General features: G+C 71.6%; 1 protein-coding gene across 1 annotated transcript in view; it reads left to right on the top strand.

Moving 5' to 3' along the window:
• The window catches only part of SHANK1 (SH3 and multiple ankyrin repeat domains 1), a 48,880-nt gene that overhangs the window by 19,865 nt on the left and 14,223 nt on the right, over positions 1–14,792 (top strand). The window contains 5 exon segments of the mRNA XM_087772942.1: positions 975–1,135; positions 2,450–2,563; positions 4,725–4,800; positions 12,021–12,103; positions 13,249–13,373. Coding sequence (XP_087629068.1) covers positions 975–1,135; positions 2,450–2,563; positions 4,725–4,800; positions 12,021–12,103; positions 13,249–13,373 — 559 coding nt within the window.

The raw sequence follows: 14,792 nt of genomic DNA, 5'->3' as shown, positions 1-14,792 counted from the left end.
GGCAGGGGTCTGGGTGCCTGGGTGGGGCTCTGGGTGCCGGGGCGGGGGTCCAGGTCCCTGGGCAGGGCTCTGGGTGCCGGGGCGGGGGTCTGGGTGCCGGGGCGGGGGTCCGGGTCCCCGGGGTGGGGGTCTGGGTGCCCGGGCGGGGGTCTGGGTGCTGGGGCAGGGCTCCGGGTCCCCGGGCAGGGCTCTGGGTGCCGGGGTGGGGGTCTGGGTGCCCGGGGTGGGGGTCTGGGTCCCTGGGTGGGTGCCTGGGTCCCCGGGCGGGGGTCTGGGTGCTGGGGCAGGGGTCCGGGTCCCTGGGCAGGGCTCTGGGTGCCTGGGGTGGGGGTCTGGGTGCCGGGGCGGGGGTCCGGGTCCCCGGGCAGGGCTGTGGGTCCCCGGGCAGGGCTCTGGGTGCCGGGGTGGGGGTCTGGGTGCCGGGGCAGGGCTCTGGGTCCCCGGGCGGGCGTCTGGGTGCCGGGGTGGGGGTCTGGGTGCCGGGGCAGGGGTCCGGGTCCCCGGGCAGGGCTCTGGGTGCCGGGGTGGGGGTCTGGGTGCCCGGGGTGGGGGTCTGGGTCCCTGGGTGGGTGCCTGGGTCCCCGGGCGGGGGTCTGGGTGCCGGGGCGGGGGTCCGGGTCCCTGGGCAGGGCTCTGGGTCCCCGGGCAGGGCTCTGGGTGCCGGGGCGGGGGTCTGGGTCCCTGGGTGGGTGCCTGGGTCCCCGGGCGGGGGTCTGGGTGCCGGGGCAGGGGTCCGGGTCCCCGGGCAGGGCTGTGGGTGCCCAGACGGGGGTCCGGGTCCCCGGGCAGGGCTCTGGGTGCCGGGGTGGGGGTCTGGGTGCCGGGGCAGGGGTCCGGGTCCCCGGGCAGGGCTGTGGGTGCCCAGACGGGGGTCCGGGTCCCCGGGGCGGGGGTCTGGGTGCCCGGGGTGGGTGCCTGGGTCCCCGGGGCGGGGGTCCGGGTGCCGGAGCAGGCCGGGGTCCCCGCAGCTCCAGCGGGCTGGGCCGGGAGCCGGGCCCCGGGGGCACCCTCGGCAGCCGGGGGGTGAAGCGCAAGCTGTACTCGGCCGTGCCGGGCCGCGCCTTCCTGGCCGTCAAGGCCTACCAGGCCCAGGGCGAGGGCGAGCTCTCCCTCAGCAAGGGCGAGCGCATCAAGGGTGGGTGCCCGCGCCTCGGCGGGGCCGGGGTGCCCCGGGACCGGTTGGGGGGGGGTTTGGGTGCCCCGGGACCGGTTGGGGGGGGTTTGGGTGCCCCGGGACCGGTTGGGGGGTTTGGGTGCCCTGGGTCCCATCTGGGGGGGGGTTTGGGTGCCCCGGGAGCGGTTGGGGGGGTTTGGGTGCCCCGGGACCGGTTGGGGGGTTTGGGTGCCCCGGGACCGGTTGGGGGGGTTGGGTGCCCCAGGACCGGTTGGGGGGTTTGGGTGCCCCGGGACCGGTTGGGGGGGGTTTGGGTGCCCCGGGACCGGTTGGGGGGGGGGTTTGGGTGCCCCGGGACCGGTTGGGGGGGTTTGGGTGCCCCGGGACCGGTTGGGGGGATTTGGGTGCCCTGGGACCGGTTGGGGGGTTTTGGGTGCCCTGGGTCCCATCTGGGGGGGTTTGGGTGCCCTGGGTCCGGTTGGGGGGTTTGGGTGCCCCGGGACCGGTTGGGGGGGTTTGGGTGCCCCGGGACCGGTTGGGGGGGTTTGGGTGCCCTGGGACCGGTTGGGGGGGTTTGGGTGCCCTGGGTCCCATCTGGGGGGGGTTTGGGTGCCCTGGGTCCGGTTGGGGGGGTTTGGGTGCCCCGGGACCGGTTGGGCGGGGGTTTGGGTGCCCCGGGACCGGTTGGGGGGGGGTTTGGGTGCCCCGGGACCGGTTGGGGGGGGTTTGGGTGCCCTGGGACCAGTTGGGGGGGTTTGGGTGCCCCGGGACCGGTTGGGGGGGGTTTGGGTGCCCCGGGACCGGTTGGGGGGGGGTTGGGTGCCCTGGGTCCCATCTGGGGGGGGTTTGGGTGCCCCGGGACCGGTTGGGGGGGGGGGTTTGGGTGCCCTGGGTCCCATCTGGGGGGGTTTGGGTGCCCCGGGAGCGGTTGGGGGGTTTGGGTGCCCTGGGACCGGTTGGGGGGGATTTGGGTGCCCCGGGACCGGTTGGGGGGGTTTGGGTGCCCCGGGACCGGTTGGGGGGATTTGGGTGCCCTGGGACCAGTTGGGGGGGGTTTGGGTGCCCTGGGACCGGTTGGGGGGATTTGGGTGCCCTGGGACCAGTTGGGGGGGGGATTTGGGTGCCCTGGGTCCCATCTGGGGGGAAATTGGGTGCCCTTGGACCAGTTTGGGTGCCTTTGGTCCGTTTTGGGAGGGGGTTTGGGTGCCCTTAGACTGGTTTTGGGGGGGGATTTGGGTGCCTGGGCCCCGTTTGGGTGGGCTTTGGGTGCCCTGGGTCCCCTTTTGGTGGCCGCGGGTGGCCGCGGGGCGAGCGCGCGTCCCCCGTCCCCCCCAGTGCTGAGCGTGGGCGAGGGGGGGTTCTGGGAAGGCCAAGCCCGCGGCCGCGTGGGCTGGTTCCCCTCCGACTGCGTCGAGGAGGTCCCTGCCCGCACCCCCGAGGGCAAGGCAGGTACGGACCCCTCCCCCACCCCGACCCCCACCCCGACCCCCACCCCGACCCCCGAGTGGGACCCCCCAAGTGGGCCCCCCACCCCGCCCCCCACCCTGACCCCCAAGTGGGACCCCCACCCTGACCCCTGAGTGGGACCCCCCAAGTGGGCCCCCCACCCCGACCCCCACCCTGACCCCCACCCTGACCCCCAAGTGGGCCCCCCACCCCGCCCCCCACCCTGACCCCCAAGTGGGACCCCCCAAGTGGGCCCCCCACCCTGACCCCCACCCCGACCCCCACCCCGACCCCCACCCTGACCCCCGAGTGGGACCCCCCAAGTGGGCCCCCCACCCCGCCCCCCACCCTGACCCCCAAGTGGGACCCCCACCCTGACCCCTGAGTGGGACCCCCCAAGTGGGCCCCCCACCCCGACCCCCACCCTGACCCCCACCCTGACCCCCAAGTGGGCCCCCCACCCCGCCCCCCACCCTGACCCCCAAGTGGGACCCCCCAAGTGGGCCCCCCACCCTGACCCCCACCCCGACCCCCACCCCGACCCCCGAGTGGGACCCCCAAGTGGGCCCCCCACCCCGCCCCCACCCTGACCCCCAAGTGGGACCCCCACCCTGACCCCTGAGTGGGACCCCCCAAGTGGGCCCCCCACCCCGACCCCCACCCTGACCCCCACCCTGACCCCCAAGTGGGACCCCCACCCTGACCCCCACCCCGACCCCCAAGCGGGACCCTCCAAGTGGGCCCCCCACCCTGACCCCCAAGTGGGACCCCCACCCTGACCCCTGAGTGGGACCCCCCAAGCGGGACCCCCACCCCAACCCCCACCCCGACCCCCACCCTGACCCCCAAGTGGGACCCCCACCCTGACCCCCACCCCGACCCCCAAGCGGCACCCCCCAAGTGGGCCCCCCACCCTGACCCCCAAGTGGGACCCCCACCCTGACCCCTGAGTGGGACCCCCCAAGCAGGACCCCCACCCTGACCCCCAAGTGGGCCCCCCACCCTGACCCCCAAGTGGGACCCCCACGCTGACCCCCACCCCAACCCCCACCCCAACCCCCACCCTGACCCCCAAGCGGGACCCCCACCCTGACCCCCAAGTGGGACCCCCACGCTGACCCCCACCCCAACCCCCACCCCAACCCCCCCCCGCCCCCAAGTGGGACCCCCCCCGCCCCCAGCCCCCCAAGTGGGACCCATGGCTTGGGGGGCACCCTGACCCCAGACCCCCAAGTGGGACCCCTCCCCCAACCTGGACCCCCAAGTGGGACCCCCCCGCCCCCAGCCCCCCAAGTGGGACCCCCCCCCCAACCTGGACCCCCAAGTGGGACCCCCTCCCCGCCTCCAGCCCCCCAAGTGGGACCCCCCCCCCAACCTGGACCCCCAAGTGGGACCCCCCCCCGCCCCCAGCCCCCCAAGTGGGACCCCCCCCAACGTGGACCCCCAAGTGGGACCCCCCCCGCCCCCAGCCCCCCAAGTGGGACCCCCCCCAACCTGGACCCCCAAGTGGGACCCCCTCCCTGCCCCCAGCCCCCCAAGTGGGACCCCCCCCAACGTGGACCCCCAAGTGGGACCCCCCTGCCCCCAGCCCCCCAAGTGGGACCCCCCCCCCAACGTGGACCCCCAAGTGGGACCCCCCCGCCCCCAGCCCCCCAAGTGGGACCCCCCCCCCAACGTGGACCCCCAAGTGGGACCCCCTCCCCGCCTCCAGCCCCCCAAGTGGGACCCCCCCCAACCTGGACCCCCAAGTGGGACCCCCCTGCCCCCAGCCCCCAAGTGGGACCCCCCCCAACCTGGACCCCCAAGTGGGACCCCCTCCCTGCCCCCAGCCCCCCAAGTGGGACCCCCCCCAACGTGGACCCCCAAGTGGGACCCCCCCCGCCCCCAGCCCCCAAGTGGGACCCCCCCCCCAACGTGGACCCCCAAGTGGGACCCCCTCCCTGCCCCCAGCCCCCCAAGTGGGACCCCCCCCCCAACGTGGACCCCCAAGTGGGACCCCCCCCAACCTGGACCCCCAAGTGGGACCCCCTCCCCCGCCCCCAGCCCCCCAAGTGGGACCCCCCCCAACCTGGACCCCCCAGTGGGACCCCCTCCCCGCCCCCAGCCCCCAAGTGGGACCCAGGGCTGGGGGTCCCCGCCCCCGACCCCCCGTCGGTGCCCCCAGAGAGCCGCAGCGACAAGGCCAAGCGCCTCTTCCGCCATTACACCGTCGGCTCCTACGACAGCTTCGACGCCCCCAGGTGAGACCCCACCCCCACCCCACCCCACCCCCCCGCACCCCCAACCCCCCTGCACCCCCAACCCCCCGGTCTCCCACCCCAACCCCCCACCCCCTCCATGAGCACCCCAACCCCCACCCTGGACCCCCATCACCCAGAACCCCCCCCATCAGCACCCCCCCCCCCCCCCCCAAGCTCTCCCCCAAATCCCCTCCCCCCCATCACCCAGGAAAGCCCCCCAAAATCCCCCCCCAAACCTGAGCCCCCCAATCCCCCCTAAACCCCCCAGGAGCCCCCCAAAGCCCCCCAAATCCCCCCCAAAGCCCAAATCCCCCCAAATTCCCCCCCCAAGCCCCCCAAAGCCCCCCCAAAAGCCCAAATCCCCCCAAATCCCCCAAGAAGCCCCCCAAAGCCCCCCCACATCCAAATTCCCCCCAAAGCCCCCCCAAAGCCCAAATCCCCCCAATTTACCCCACAAAGCCCCCCCAAAACCAAATCCCCCCAAATTCCCCCCGCAAATCCCCCCAAAAGCCCAAATCCCCCCAAGAACCCCCCCAAAAAACCAAATCCCCCCCTCAAATCCCCCCAAATCCCCCCAAATTTACCCCCCCCAAAAACCAAATCCCCCCTAAATCCCCCCGCAAATCCCCCCAGATCCCTGAAGAACCCCCCCAAAGCCCCCCAAAATCCAAATCCCCCCAAAGCCCCCAAAAACCCCGATCCCCCCCAAATTCCCCCCAAATTCCCCCCCAAAAACCAAATCCCCCCTAAATCCCCCCAAATCCCCCCAAAAAACAAATTCCCCCCAAATCCCCCCAAATTCCCCCCAAATCCCCCCAAAATCCCAAATCCCCCCCACTTCCCCCCAATTCCCCCCAAATCCCCCCAAATTCACCCCCCAAATTCCCCTCAAAAACCAAATCCCCCTAAATCCCCCCAAATCCCCCCCAAGAACCCCCCAAATCCAAATCCCCCCCAAAGCCCCCCAAAAACCCCGATCCCCCCCAATTCCCCCCAAATTCCCCCCAAAACCAAATCCCCCCAAAATCCCCCCAAATCCCCCCTGCAAATCCCCCCAAAAGCCCAAATCCCCCCAGATCCCCCCAAATCCCCCCAAATCCCCCCAAATTTACCCCCCAAAAAACCAAATCCCCCTAAATCCCCCCAAATCCCCCCAAAAAACAAATTCCCCCCAAATCCCCCCAAATTCCCCCCCCAAATCCCCCCAAAATCCAAAATCCCCCCAATTCCCCCCAAATTCCCCCCAAATCCCCCCAAAATCCCAAATCCCCCCCAATTCCCCCCAATTCCCCCCAAATCCCCCCAAATTCACCCCCCAAATTCCCCTCAAAAACCAAATCCCCCCAAATTCCCCCTCAAATCCCCCCAAAAGCCAAAATCCCCCCAATTCCTCCCAAATCCCCCCAAATCCCCCCAAATTCCCCCCAAAGCCCCCCAAAATACCAAATCCCCCCAATCCCCCCAATTTCCCCCCAAAGCCCCCCAAAAACCCAAATCCCCCCCAATTCCTCCCCAAATCCCCCCCCACCCCAAATCCCCCCAAATTCCCCCCCCCCCCCCACCCCCGGCTGTGGGGGAGGGGCCCCCCGGGGCCTGGCCCGGTTCATCCCGTCCTTGCACGCGCGTGTGTGTCGTGTCCCCGTCCCCCCCCCGTGTCCCCTCCCCCCCCCCCCCCCGTGCCCCCCCTCCCCCCGCGTGTCCCCACCCCCCCCCGACCCACTTTACCGGTTTCGGGGCGCGGCGGAGGCTTCGGGGCGCTGGGGGGGCCGGGGGCACCCATGGGTGCTGCGGGACCCCCCCGGCCGGCGCCATGGGGCTGGAGGAGGTGGGGTGGGTCCTGGGGGGCAGCTGGGGGGCTGGGGGGGCCGTGGGGTGGTCGCTTGTGGGGCAGTTGTGGGGCTGGGGTAGTTGGGGGGCTGGGGAGTTCTATGGGGCAGTCGCTTGTGGGGCAGTTGGTTGTGGGGCAGTTGTGGGGCTGGGGTAGTTATGGGGCTGGGGAGGTGTCTGTGGGGCAGTTGTGGGGCTGGAGGATCTATGGGGCAGTCGCTTGTGGGGCAGTTGTGGGGCTGGGGTAGTTATGGGGCTGGGGAGGTGTCTGTGGGGCAGTTGTGGGGCTGGGGAGTTCTATGGGGCAGTCGCTTGTGGGGCAGTTGTGGGGCTGGGGTAGTTATGGGGCTGGGGAGGTGTCTGTGGGGCAGTTGTGGGGCTGGGGAGTTCTATGGGGCAGTCACTTGTGGGGCAGTTGTGGGGCTGGGGTAGTTATGGGGCTGGGGAGGTGTCTGTGGGGCAGTTGTGGGGCTGGAGGATCTATGGGGCAGTCGCTTGTGGGGTGTTATGGGGCTGGGGAGTTCTATGGGGCAGTTGCTTGTGGGGCAGTTATGGGGCTGAGGCAGTTGTGGGGCTGGGGAGTTCTATGGGGCAGCCGCTTGTGGGGCAGTTGGTTGTGGGGCAGGTGTGGGGCTGGGGGGGGCAGTTGGATCTATGGGGCAGGTGTGGGGCTGGGGCTATGGGGCAGTCGGTTGTGGGGCAGGCGGGGTCCTCGTGCGAGGCGTGCGGGGGGGGTGACACGCGTGAGTAGCCGTGTGCGTGTGCCCCACACGCGTGTGCAAGCCCTCGTGCAAACGCTGGTGCGAGCCCCCGTGACCCCCGTGCGAGCCCACTGGTGCCGTACTGGAGCTGTACTGGTGCCAGACTGGTGCTGTACTGGGTACCAGTGCTGGTGGTGTACTGGTGCTGGTGCTGTGCTGGGTGCTGTACTGGTGCTGTACTGGAGCTGTACTGGAGCTGTACTGGTGCTATACTGGGTACTGGTGCTGGTGTTGTACTGGTGCTGTACTGGGTGCTGGTGCTGTACTGGTGCTGTACTGGAGCTGTACTGGTGCTGTACTGGGTATCAGTGCTGGTGTTGTACTGGGTGCTGGTGCTGTACTGGTGCCATACTGGTGCCATATTGGAGCGGTACTGGTGCTGTAGTGGTGCTGTACTGGGTATCGGTGCTGATGGTGTACTGGTGCTGGTGCTGTACTGGGTGCTGGTGCTGTACTGGTGCCATACTGGGTACCAGTGGTGGTGCTGTACTGGTGCTGGTGCCATACTGGGAGCTATATAGGGTGCTGTACTGGGTGCTGGTGCTGTACTGGAGCTGGTTGTATACTGGTGGTTCTGTTGTACTGGTGCCATACTGGTGCTGTACTGGGTGTTGATGCTGGTGCTACAGGGGGTGCTGTGCTGGTTCCAGTGCCGTACTGGTGGTGGACTGGGAGCTGTACCAGTGCCGTACTGGGAGCTGTGCTGGTGCTGTACTGGGTGCTATAATGGGATCTGTACTGGTGTTGTACTGGAGCTGTACTGGTACCGGAGCTATACTGGGTGCTATACTGGGAGTTGCACTGGTGCCATACTGGAGCTGTACTGGGTGCTGTGCTGCGTGCTGTACTGGAGCTGTACTGGTGCTGGTGCTGTACTGGGAGCCGTACTGGTGCTGTACTGGAGCTGTACTGGGAGCTGTGCTGGTGGTGTGCTGGTGTGTTACTGGTGCCGTACTGGGTGCTATAATGGGATCCGTACTGGTGTTGTACTGGAGCTGTACTGGTACCGGAGCTATACTGGGTGCTATACTGGGAGTTGCACTGGTGCCATACTGGAGCTGTACTGGGAGCTGTGCTGGTGCATTACTGGTGCTATACTGGGTGCTGGTGCTATACTGGGTGCTGTACTGGAGCTGTACTGGTGCTGGTGGTGTATTGGGTGCTATACTGGGAGTTGCACTGGAGCCATACTGGAGCTGTACTGGGTGCTGTGCTGCGTGCTGTACTGGGCCTGTACTGGTGCTGGTGCTGTACTGGTGCCATACTGGTGCTGTACTGGAAGCTACAGGGGTGCTGTGCTGGTGCCAGTGCCATGCTGGGTGCTGTACTGGAGCGGTACTGGTGCTGTACTGGTGCTATACTGGGTATTGGTGCAGGTGTTGTACTGGTGCTGGTGCTGTACTGGGTGCTGGGTGCTGTACCGGTGCTGTACTGGGTACTGGACCCATACCGGACCTGTACTGGTGCCGTACCGGTGCTGTACTGGTGCCACACTGGTGCCGTACTGGGTACTGGACCCGTACTGGTGCCGTACTGGGGCCGTACTGGGTACCGGACCCGTACCAGACCCGTACTGGTGCCATACCGGTGCTGTACTGGGTACTGGACCCGTACTGGTGCCGTACTGGCGCCGTACTGGTGCCGTACTGGGTACCGGACCTGTACCAGTGCCGTACTGGTGCCGTACTGGACCCTTACTGGTGCCGTACTGGGTACCGGACCCGTACCGGACCCGTACTGGTGCCATACCGGTGCTGTACTGGGTACTGGACCCGTACTGGTGCCGTACTGGTGCCGTACTGGTGCCGTACTGGGTACCGGACCCGTACCGGACCCGTACTGGGGCCGTACCGGGGCCGTACTGGGGCCGTACTGGGTACCGGACCCGTACCGTACCCGTACTGGTGCCGTACCGGGGCCGTACTGGGGCCGTACTGGATACCGGACCCGTACTGGGGCCGTACTGGGGCTGTACTGGTGCCGTACTGGGTACCGGACCCGTACCGGACCCGTACTGGTGCCGTACTGGTGCCGTACTGGGTACCGGACCTGTACTGGTGCCGTACCGGGGCCGTACTGGTGCCGTACTGGTGCCGTACTGGGTACCGGACCCGTACCGGACCCGTACTGGGGCCGTACTGGGGCCGTACTGGACCCTTACTGGTGCCGTACTGGGTACCGGATCCGTACCGGACCCGTACTGGGGCCGTACCGGGGCCGTACTGGTGCCGTACTGGATACCGGACCCGTACTGGTGCCGTACTGGGGCCGTACTGGGGCCGTGCCGGGGCCGTGCCGGGGCCGGGGCCGCACCGGAGCCGTTACCGGTCCCGCGGCCGCGCCGGGAGCTGCGGCGGGAGCCGCTACCGGTACCGGGGCCGCACCGGAGCCGTCACCGGGGCCGCGACCGGTACCGGGGGCCGCGGCGGGAGCCGCTACCGGTACCGGGGGCCGCGGCGGGAGCCGTTACCGGTACCGGGGCCGCGGCGGGAGCCGTCACCGGGAGCGGGGCCGCGGCGGGAGCGGGGCCGTTACCGGTAGCGGGGCCGGGGCCGCGGCGGGGCGGGAGCCGCCGGCGGGGCCGGGCCGTTGCGGGGCCCGGGGCCGGTACCGGTGCCCCGGGGATGCGGCGGGGCCCCCGGCCGCGCCATGGCCCGCAGGGGGGGCCCCCTCCCCCCGCCGCCGCCGCCGCCGCCCCCCGCCGCCCCCCCCCCCCCCTCCGCCAGCTGGCCGCTCCTCGCCCCCCCCCGCCGCAGCGTCTGGTACATCTACAGGTAGGGGGAGGGGCGGCGGGGCCCGGGACCCCCACCCCCACCCCCACCCCCACCCCCCCGCCCCTCCGGTCCCGGCGGGTTCTGCAGCCCCCTCCCCCCCCCCCCCCCCCCGGGCCGCTGCCACCCCCCCCGTCCCCATCCCCCCATGTCCCCATCCCCCCATGTCCCCATCCCCCCATGTCCCCCCGTCCCCATCCCCCCATGTCCCCATCCCCCCATGTCCCCACCCCCCCGTCCCCATCCCCCCATGTCCCCCCGTCCCCACCCCCCATCGCCATCCCCCCATGTCCCCCTGTCCCCATCCCCCCCCGTCCCCATCCCCCCATGTCCCCCCCGTCCCCATCCCCCCATGTCCCCATCCCCCCATGTCCCCCTGTCCCCCCCATCCCCCCGTCCCCCCATGTCCCCATCCCCCCATGTCCCCCCCGTCCCCATCCCCCCATGTCCCCATCCCCCCATGTCCCCCTGTCCCCCCCATCCCCCCGTCCCCCCATGTCCCCATCCCCCCATGTCCCCCTGTCCCCACCCCCCCGTCCCCATCCCCCCATGTCCCCATCCCCCCATGTCCCCCCGTCCCCATCCCCCCATGTCCCCATCCCCCCATGTCCCCATCCCCCCCGTCCCCACCCCCCCGTCCCCATCCCCCCTGTCCCCCGTCCCCATCCCCCCATGTCCCCATCCCCCCTGTCCCCCCATGTCCCCCCTGTCCCCCCCATCCCCCCTGTCCCCATCCCCCCTCCCCCCCCCGGCTCCGTCTGTCACCGTTTGCCCCCCCAGCTGGGATGGGGACACACGGGGACACACACACACACACACACACACACACACACGCGACACGGGGGGGGACACGGGGGGGGACAGGCGTGGGGACGCGTGTGGGGCCAGGGTCATGCGTGGGGACACGGGGACACGCGTGGGGACGGGGGGGGGGACACAGGGCCACGCGTGGGGACACGGGGACACGGGGGGGGGGCACAGGGCCACGCGTGGGGACACGGGGACACGGGGGGGGGGGGGGCACAGGGCCACGCGTGGGGACACACCGCGCGTGTGCAGGTGCGCGTGCACGCGTGTGCGAAGCGTCTGCTCAGCGTGTCACGCCCCGGCCCCCCGCCCCCCTGGCCCCGTGTCCCCCACATCTTCGTGTCCCCCCTGTCCCCATGTCCCCAATGTCCCCCCACGTCCCCATGTCCCCCCCGTCCCCCCCCGTCCCCCCCGTCCCCATGTCGCCCTGTGTCCCTCTGTCCCTCCATGTCCCCCTGTCCCCCCTCCCCCTGTCCCCCCTGTCCCCCATGTCCCCATATCCCCCCTGTCCCCCCTGTCCCTCTGTCCCCCTGTCCCCCCCATGTCCCCCTGTCCCCCCTGTCCCCCCCATGTCCCCCTGTCCCTCCCTGTCCCCCCCGTCCCCATGTCCCCCTGTCCCTCCCCGTCCCCCTGTCCCCCCATGTCCCCCTGTCCCCCCTGTCCCCCCCGTCCCCCTGTCCCCATGTCCCCCCTGTCCCCCTGTCCCCCCTGTCCCCCCCGTCCCCCCTGTCCCCATGTCCCCGTCCCCCCCGTCCCCCTGTCCCCATGTCCCCCTGTCCCCCTGTCCCCCCTGACCCCCTGTCCCCCCCGTCCCCCCCGTCCCCCTGTCCCCGTGTCCCCCTGTCCCGCCCATGTCCCCCCGTCCCCCCGTCCTCCTGTCCCCCCCGTCCTCCTGTCCCCCCCGTCCCCCTGTCCCCCCTGACCCCCTGTCCCCCCCATCCCCCTGTCCCCCCCCGTCCCCCTCTCCCCCCTGACCCCCTGTCCCCCCCTGTCCCCCTGTCCCCCTGTCCCCCCTTGTCCCCCTGTCCCCCCCTGTCCCCCTGTCCCCCCGCAGTGATTACATCATCAAGGAGAAGACGGTTTTGCTGCAGAAGAAGGACAACGAGGGCTTCGGCTTCGTCCTGCGCGGGGCCAAGGGTGAGGGGGGGGGCGGGGGGGCTGGGGGTCCCTGGGGGGCCTGGGGGTCTGGGGGGTCTGGGGGTCCCTGGGGGGGCCTGGGGGGTCTGGGGGGTCTCAGGGGTCCCTGGGGGGTCCTGGGGGGTCTGGGGGGTCTGGGGGTCCCTGGGGGGGCCTGGGGGGTCTGGGGGGTCTCAGGGGTCCCTGGGGGTCCTGGGGGTCTGGGGGGTCTGGGGGTCCCTGGGGGCTCTGGGGGGCCTGGGGGGTCTGGGGGTCCCTGGGGGGGCCTGGGGGGTCTGGGGGGTCTCAGGGGTCCCTGGGGGTCCTGGGGGGTCTGGGGGTCCCAGGGGGGCCTGGGAGGGTCTGGGGGGTCCTGGGGGGCTCAGGGGGGTCTGGAGGGTCCCAGAGGAGTCTCTGGGGGGTCCCGGGGGGTCATGAGGGGGCCTGGAGGGTCCTGGGGGGGGTTGGGGGGCTCTGGAGGTTCCTGGGGGGTCCCTGAGGGGGTCTCGGGGGGCTTGGGGGGCGCTGGGGGGGCCTCTGATGGCATTTGGGGGATTCGGGGGGTCTGGGGGTCCCAGGGGGTCCCTGAGGGGTCTTGGGGGGGTCTGGGGGGTCCCAGGGGGGTCTGGGGGGTTTGGGGGTCCCTGAGGGTCCTAGGGGGCCCTGAAGGGTCTGGGTGGGTCTGGAGGGTCCCTGGGGGGGTCTGGGGGTCCCTGAGGGCATCTGGGGGGGGGGGTTGAGGTGGTCTGGAGGGTCCTAGGGGGTCTCGGGGGGCTCTGGGGGTGTCAGGAGGCTCCTTAGGGGGTTTGGGGGGCTCAGGGGGTCTCTGGGGGTCCCTGAGGGGTCTGGGGGCTTGGGGGGGTCTGGAGGGTCCTAGGGGGTCCCTAGGGGTCCCTGAGGGCATCTGAGGGGGCTCGGGGGGCTTTGGGGGTTCCTAGGGGGTCCCTGAGGGGTCTGGGGGGGTCAAGGGCGTCCGTGGGGTGACCTGGGGGGTCCTGGGGGGGTCAAGGGCGTCTGTGGGGTGACCTGGGGGGGTCAAGGGCCTCCGTGGGGTGACCTGGGGGGGTCCTGGGGGGTCAAGGGCCTCCGTGGGGTGAGGCGGGGGGCGGGGGGCGGGGGGCGGCTGCCGATGGGGGAGGGGTGCCGGGTGCTGACCCCCCCCGCAGCGCAGACCCCCATCGAGGAGTTCACCCCCACCCCGGCCTTCCCGGCCCTGCAGTACCTGGAGTCGGTGGACGAAGGCGGCGTCGCCTGGCGAGCGGGGCTGCGCATGGGCGACTTCCTCATCGAGGTCAGCCCCACGGGCGGCCGGCACCCACGGGCACCCACGGGCACCCACGGGGGGCGGGGACCCCCCCACGGGGGGCAGGGACCCACCCACGGGCACCCACGGGGGGCGGGGAGCCACCCACGGGGGGCAGGGACCCACCCACGGGCACCCACGGGGGGCGGGGAGCCACCACGGGGGACGGGGACCCCCCCATGGGTGCCCACGGGGGGACGGGGACCCACCCACGGGGGATGGGAACCCACCCACGGGCACCCACGGGGGGCGGGGAGCCACCACGGGGGACGGGGACCCCCCCATGGGTGCCCACGGGGGCCGGGGACCCCCCCACGGGGGGCAGGGACCCACCCACGGGCACCCACGGGGGGCGGGGAGCCACCCACGGGGGATGGGAACCCACCCACGGGCACCCACGGGGGGCGGGGAGCCACCACGGGGGACGGGGACCCCCCCATGGGTGCCCACGGGGGGACGGGGACCCACCCATGGGGGATGGGAACCCACCCACGGGCACCCACGGGGGGCGGGGAGCCACCACGGGGGGCAGGGACCCACCCACGGGCACCCACGGGGGGCGGGGAGCCACCCACGGGGGATGGGAACCCACCCACGGGTGCCCACGGGGCCTGGGACCCCCCCACGGGGGGCAGGGACCCACCCACGGGCACCCACGGGGGGCGGGGAGCCACCCAGGGGCGCCCCCACCCACGGGGGACAGCACCCACCCACCCGTGGGCACCCACGGGCAGCCTCCGCATCCGTGTAGCGGCGTGCGGGCGTGTGCGGGCGTGTGTGGGCGTGTGCAGGCGTGTGTGGGCGTGTGCACGGGTGTGCGGGCGTGTGCAGGCGTGTGCATGAGTGTGCAGGCGTGTGCATGGGTGTGCGGGCGTGTGTGGGCGTGTGCAGGCGTGTGCAGGCGTGTGCACGGGTGTGCAGGCGTGTTCAGGCGTGTGCATGAGTGTGCAGGCGTGTGCATGGGTGTGCAGGCGTGTGCGGGCATGTGCAGGTGTGTGCAGGCGTGTGCATGAGTGTGCAGGCGTGTGCACGGGTGTGCAGGCGTGTGCAGGCATCTACATGAGTGTGCAGGCGTGTGCATGAGTGTGCAGGCGTGTGCACGGGTGTGCAGGCGTGTGCAGGTGTGTGCAGGCGTGTGCATGAGTGTGCAGGCATCTACATGAGTGTGCAGGCGTGTTCAGGCGTGTGCATGCGTGTGCAGGCGTGTGCACGGGTGTGCAGGCGTGTGCAGGCGTGTGCATGGGCGTGCAGGCGTGTGCGGGCGTGTGCAGGCATGTGCGGGCGTGTGCATGGGTGTGTGGGCGTGTGCAGGCGTGTGCACGGGTTTCCGGCGTGTGCACGAGTGTGCAGGCGGGTGCGGGCGTGTGCGGGCATGTGCAGGCGTGTACATGAGTGTGCAGGCGTGTG

The sequence above is a fragment of the Nipponia nippon genome, unplaced genomic scaffold (assembly GCF_047370975.1).
Source record: "Nipponia nippon isolate SJK-2023a ecotype South Korea unplaced genomic scaffold, ASM4737097v1 scaffold_38, whole genome shotgun sequence".
Lineage (NCBI taxonomy): Eukaryota > Metazoa > Chordata > Aves > Pelecaniformes > Threskiornithidae > Nipponia > Nipponia nippon.
Note: the sequence above shows the minus strand (reverse complement) of the source record. Positions and strands in the feature narration are given on the sequence as shown.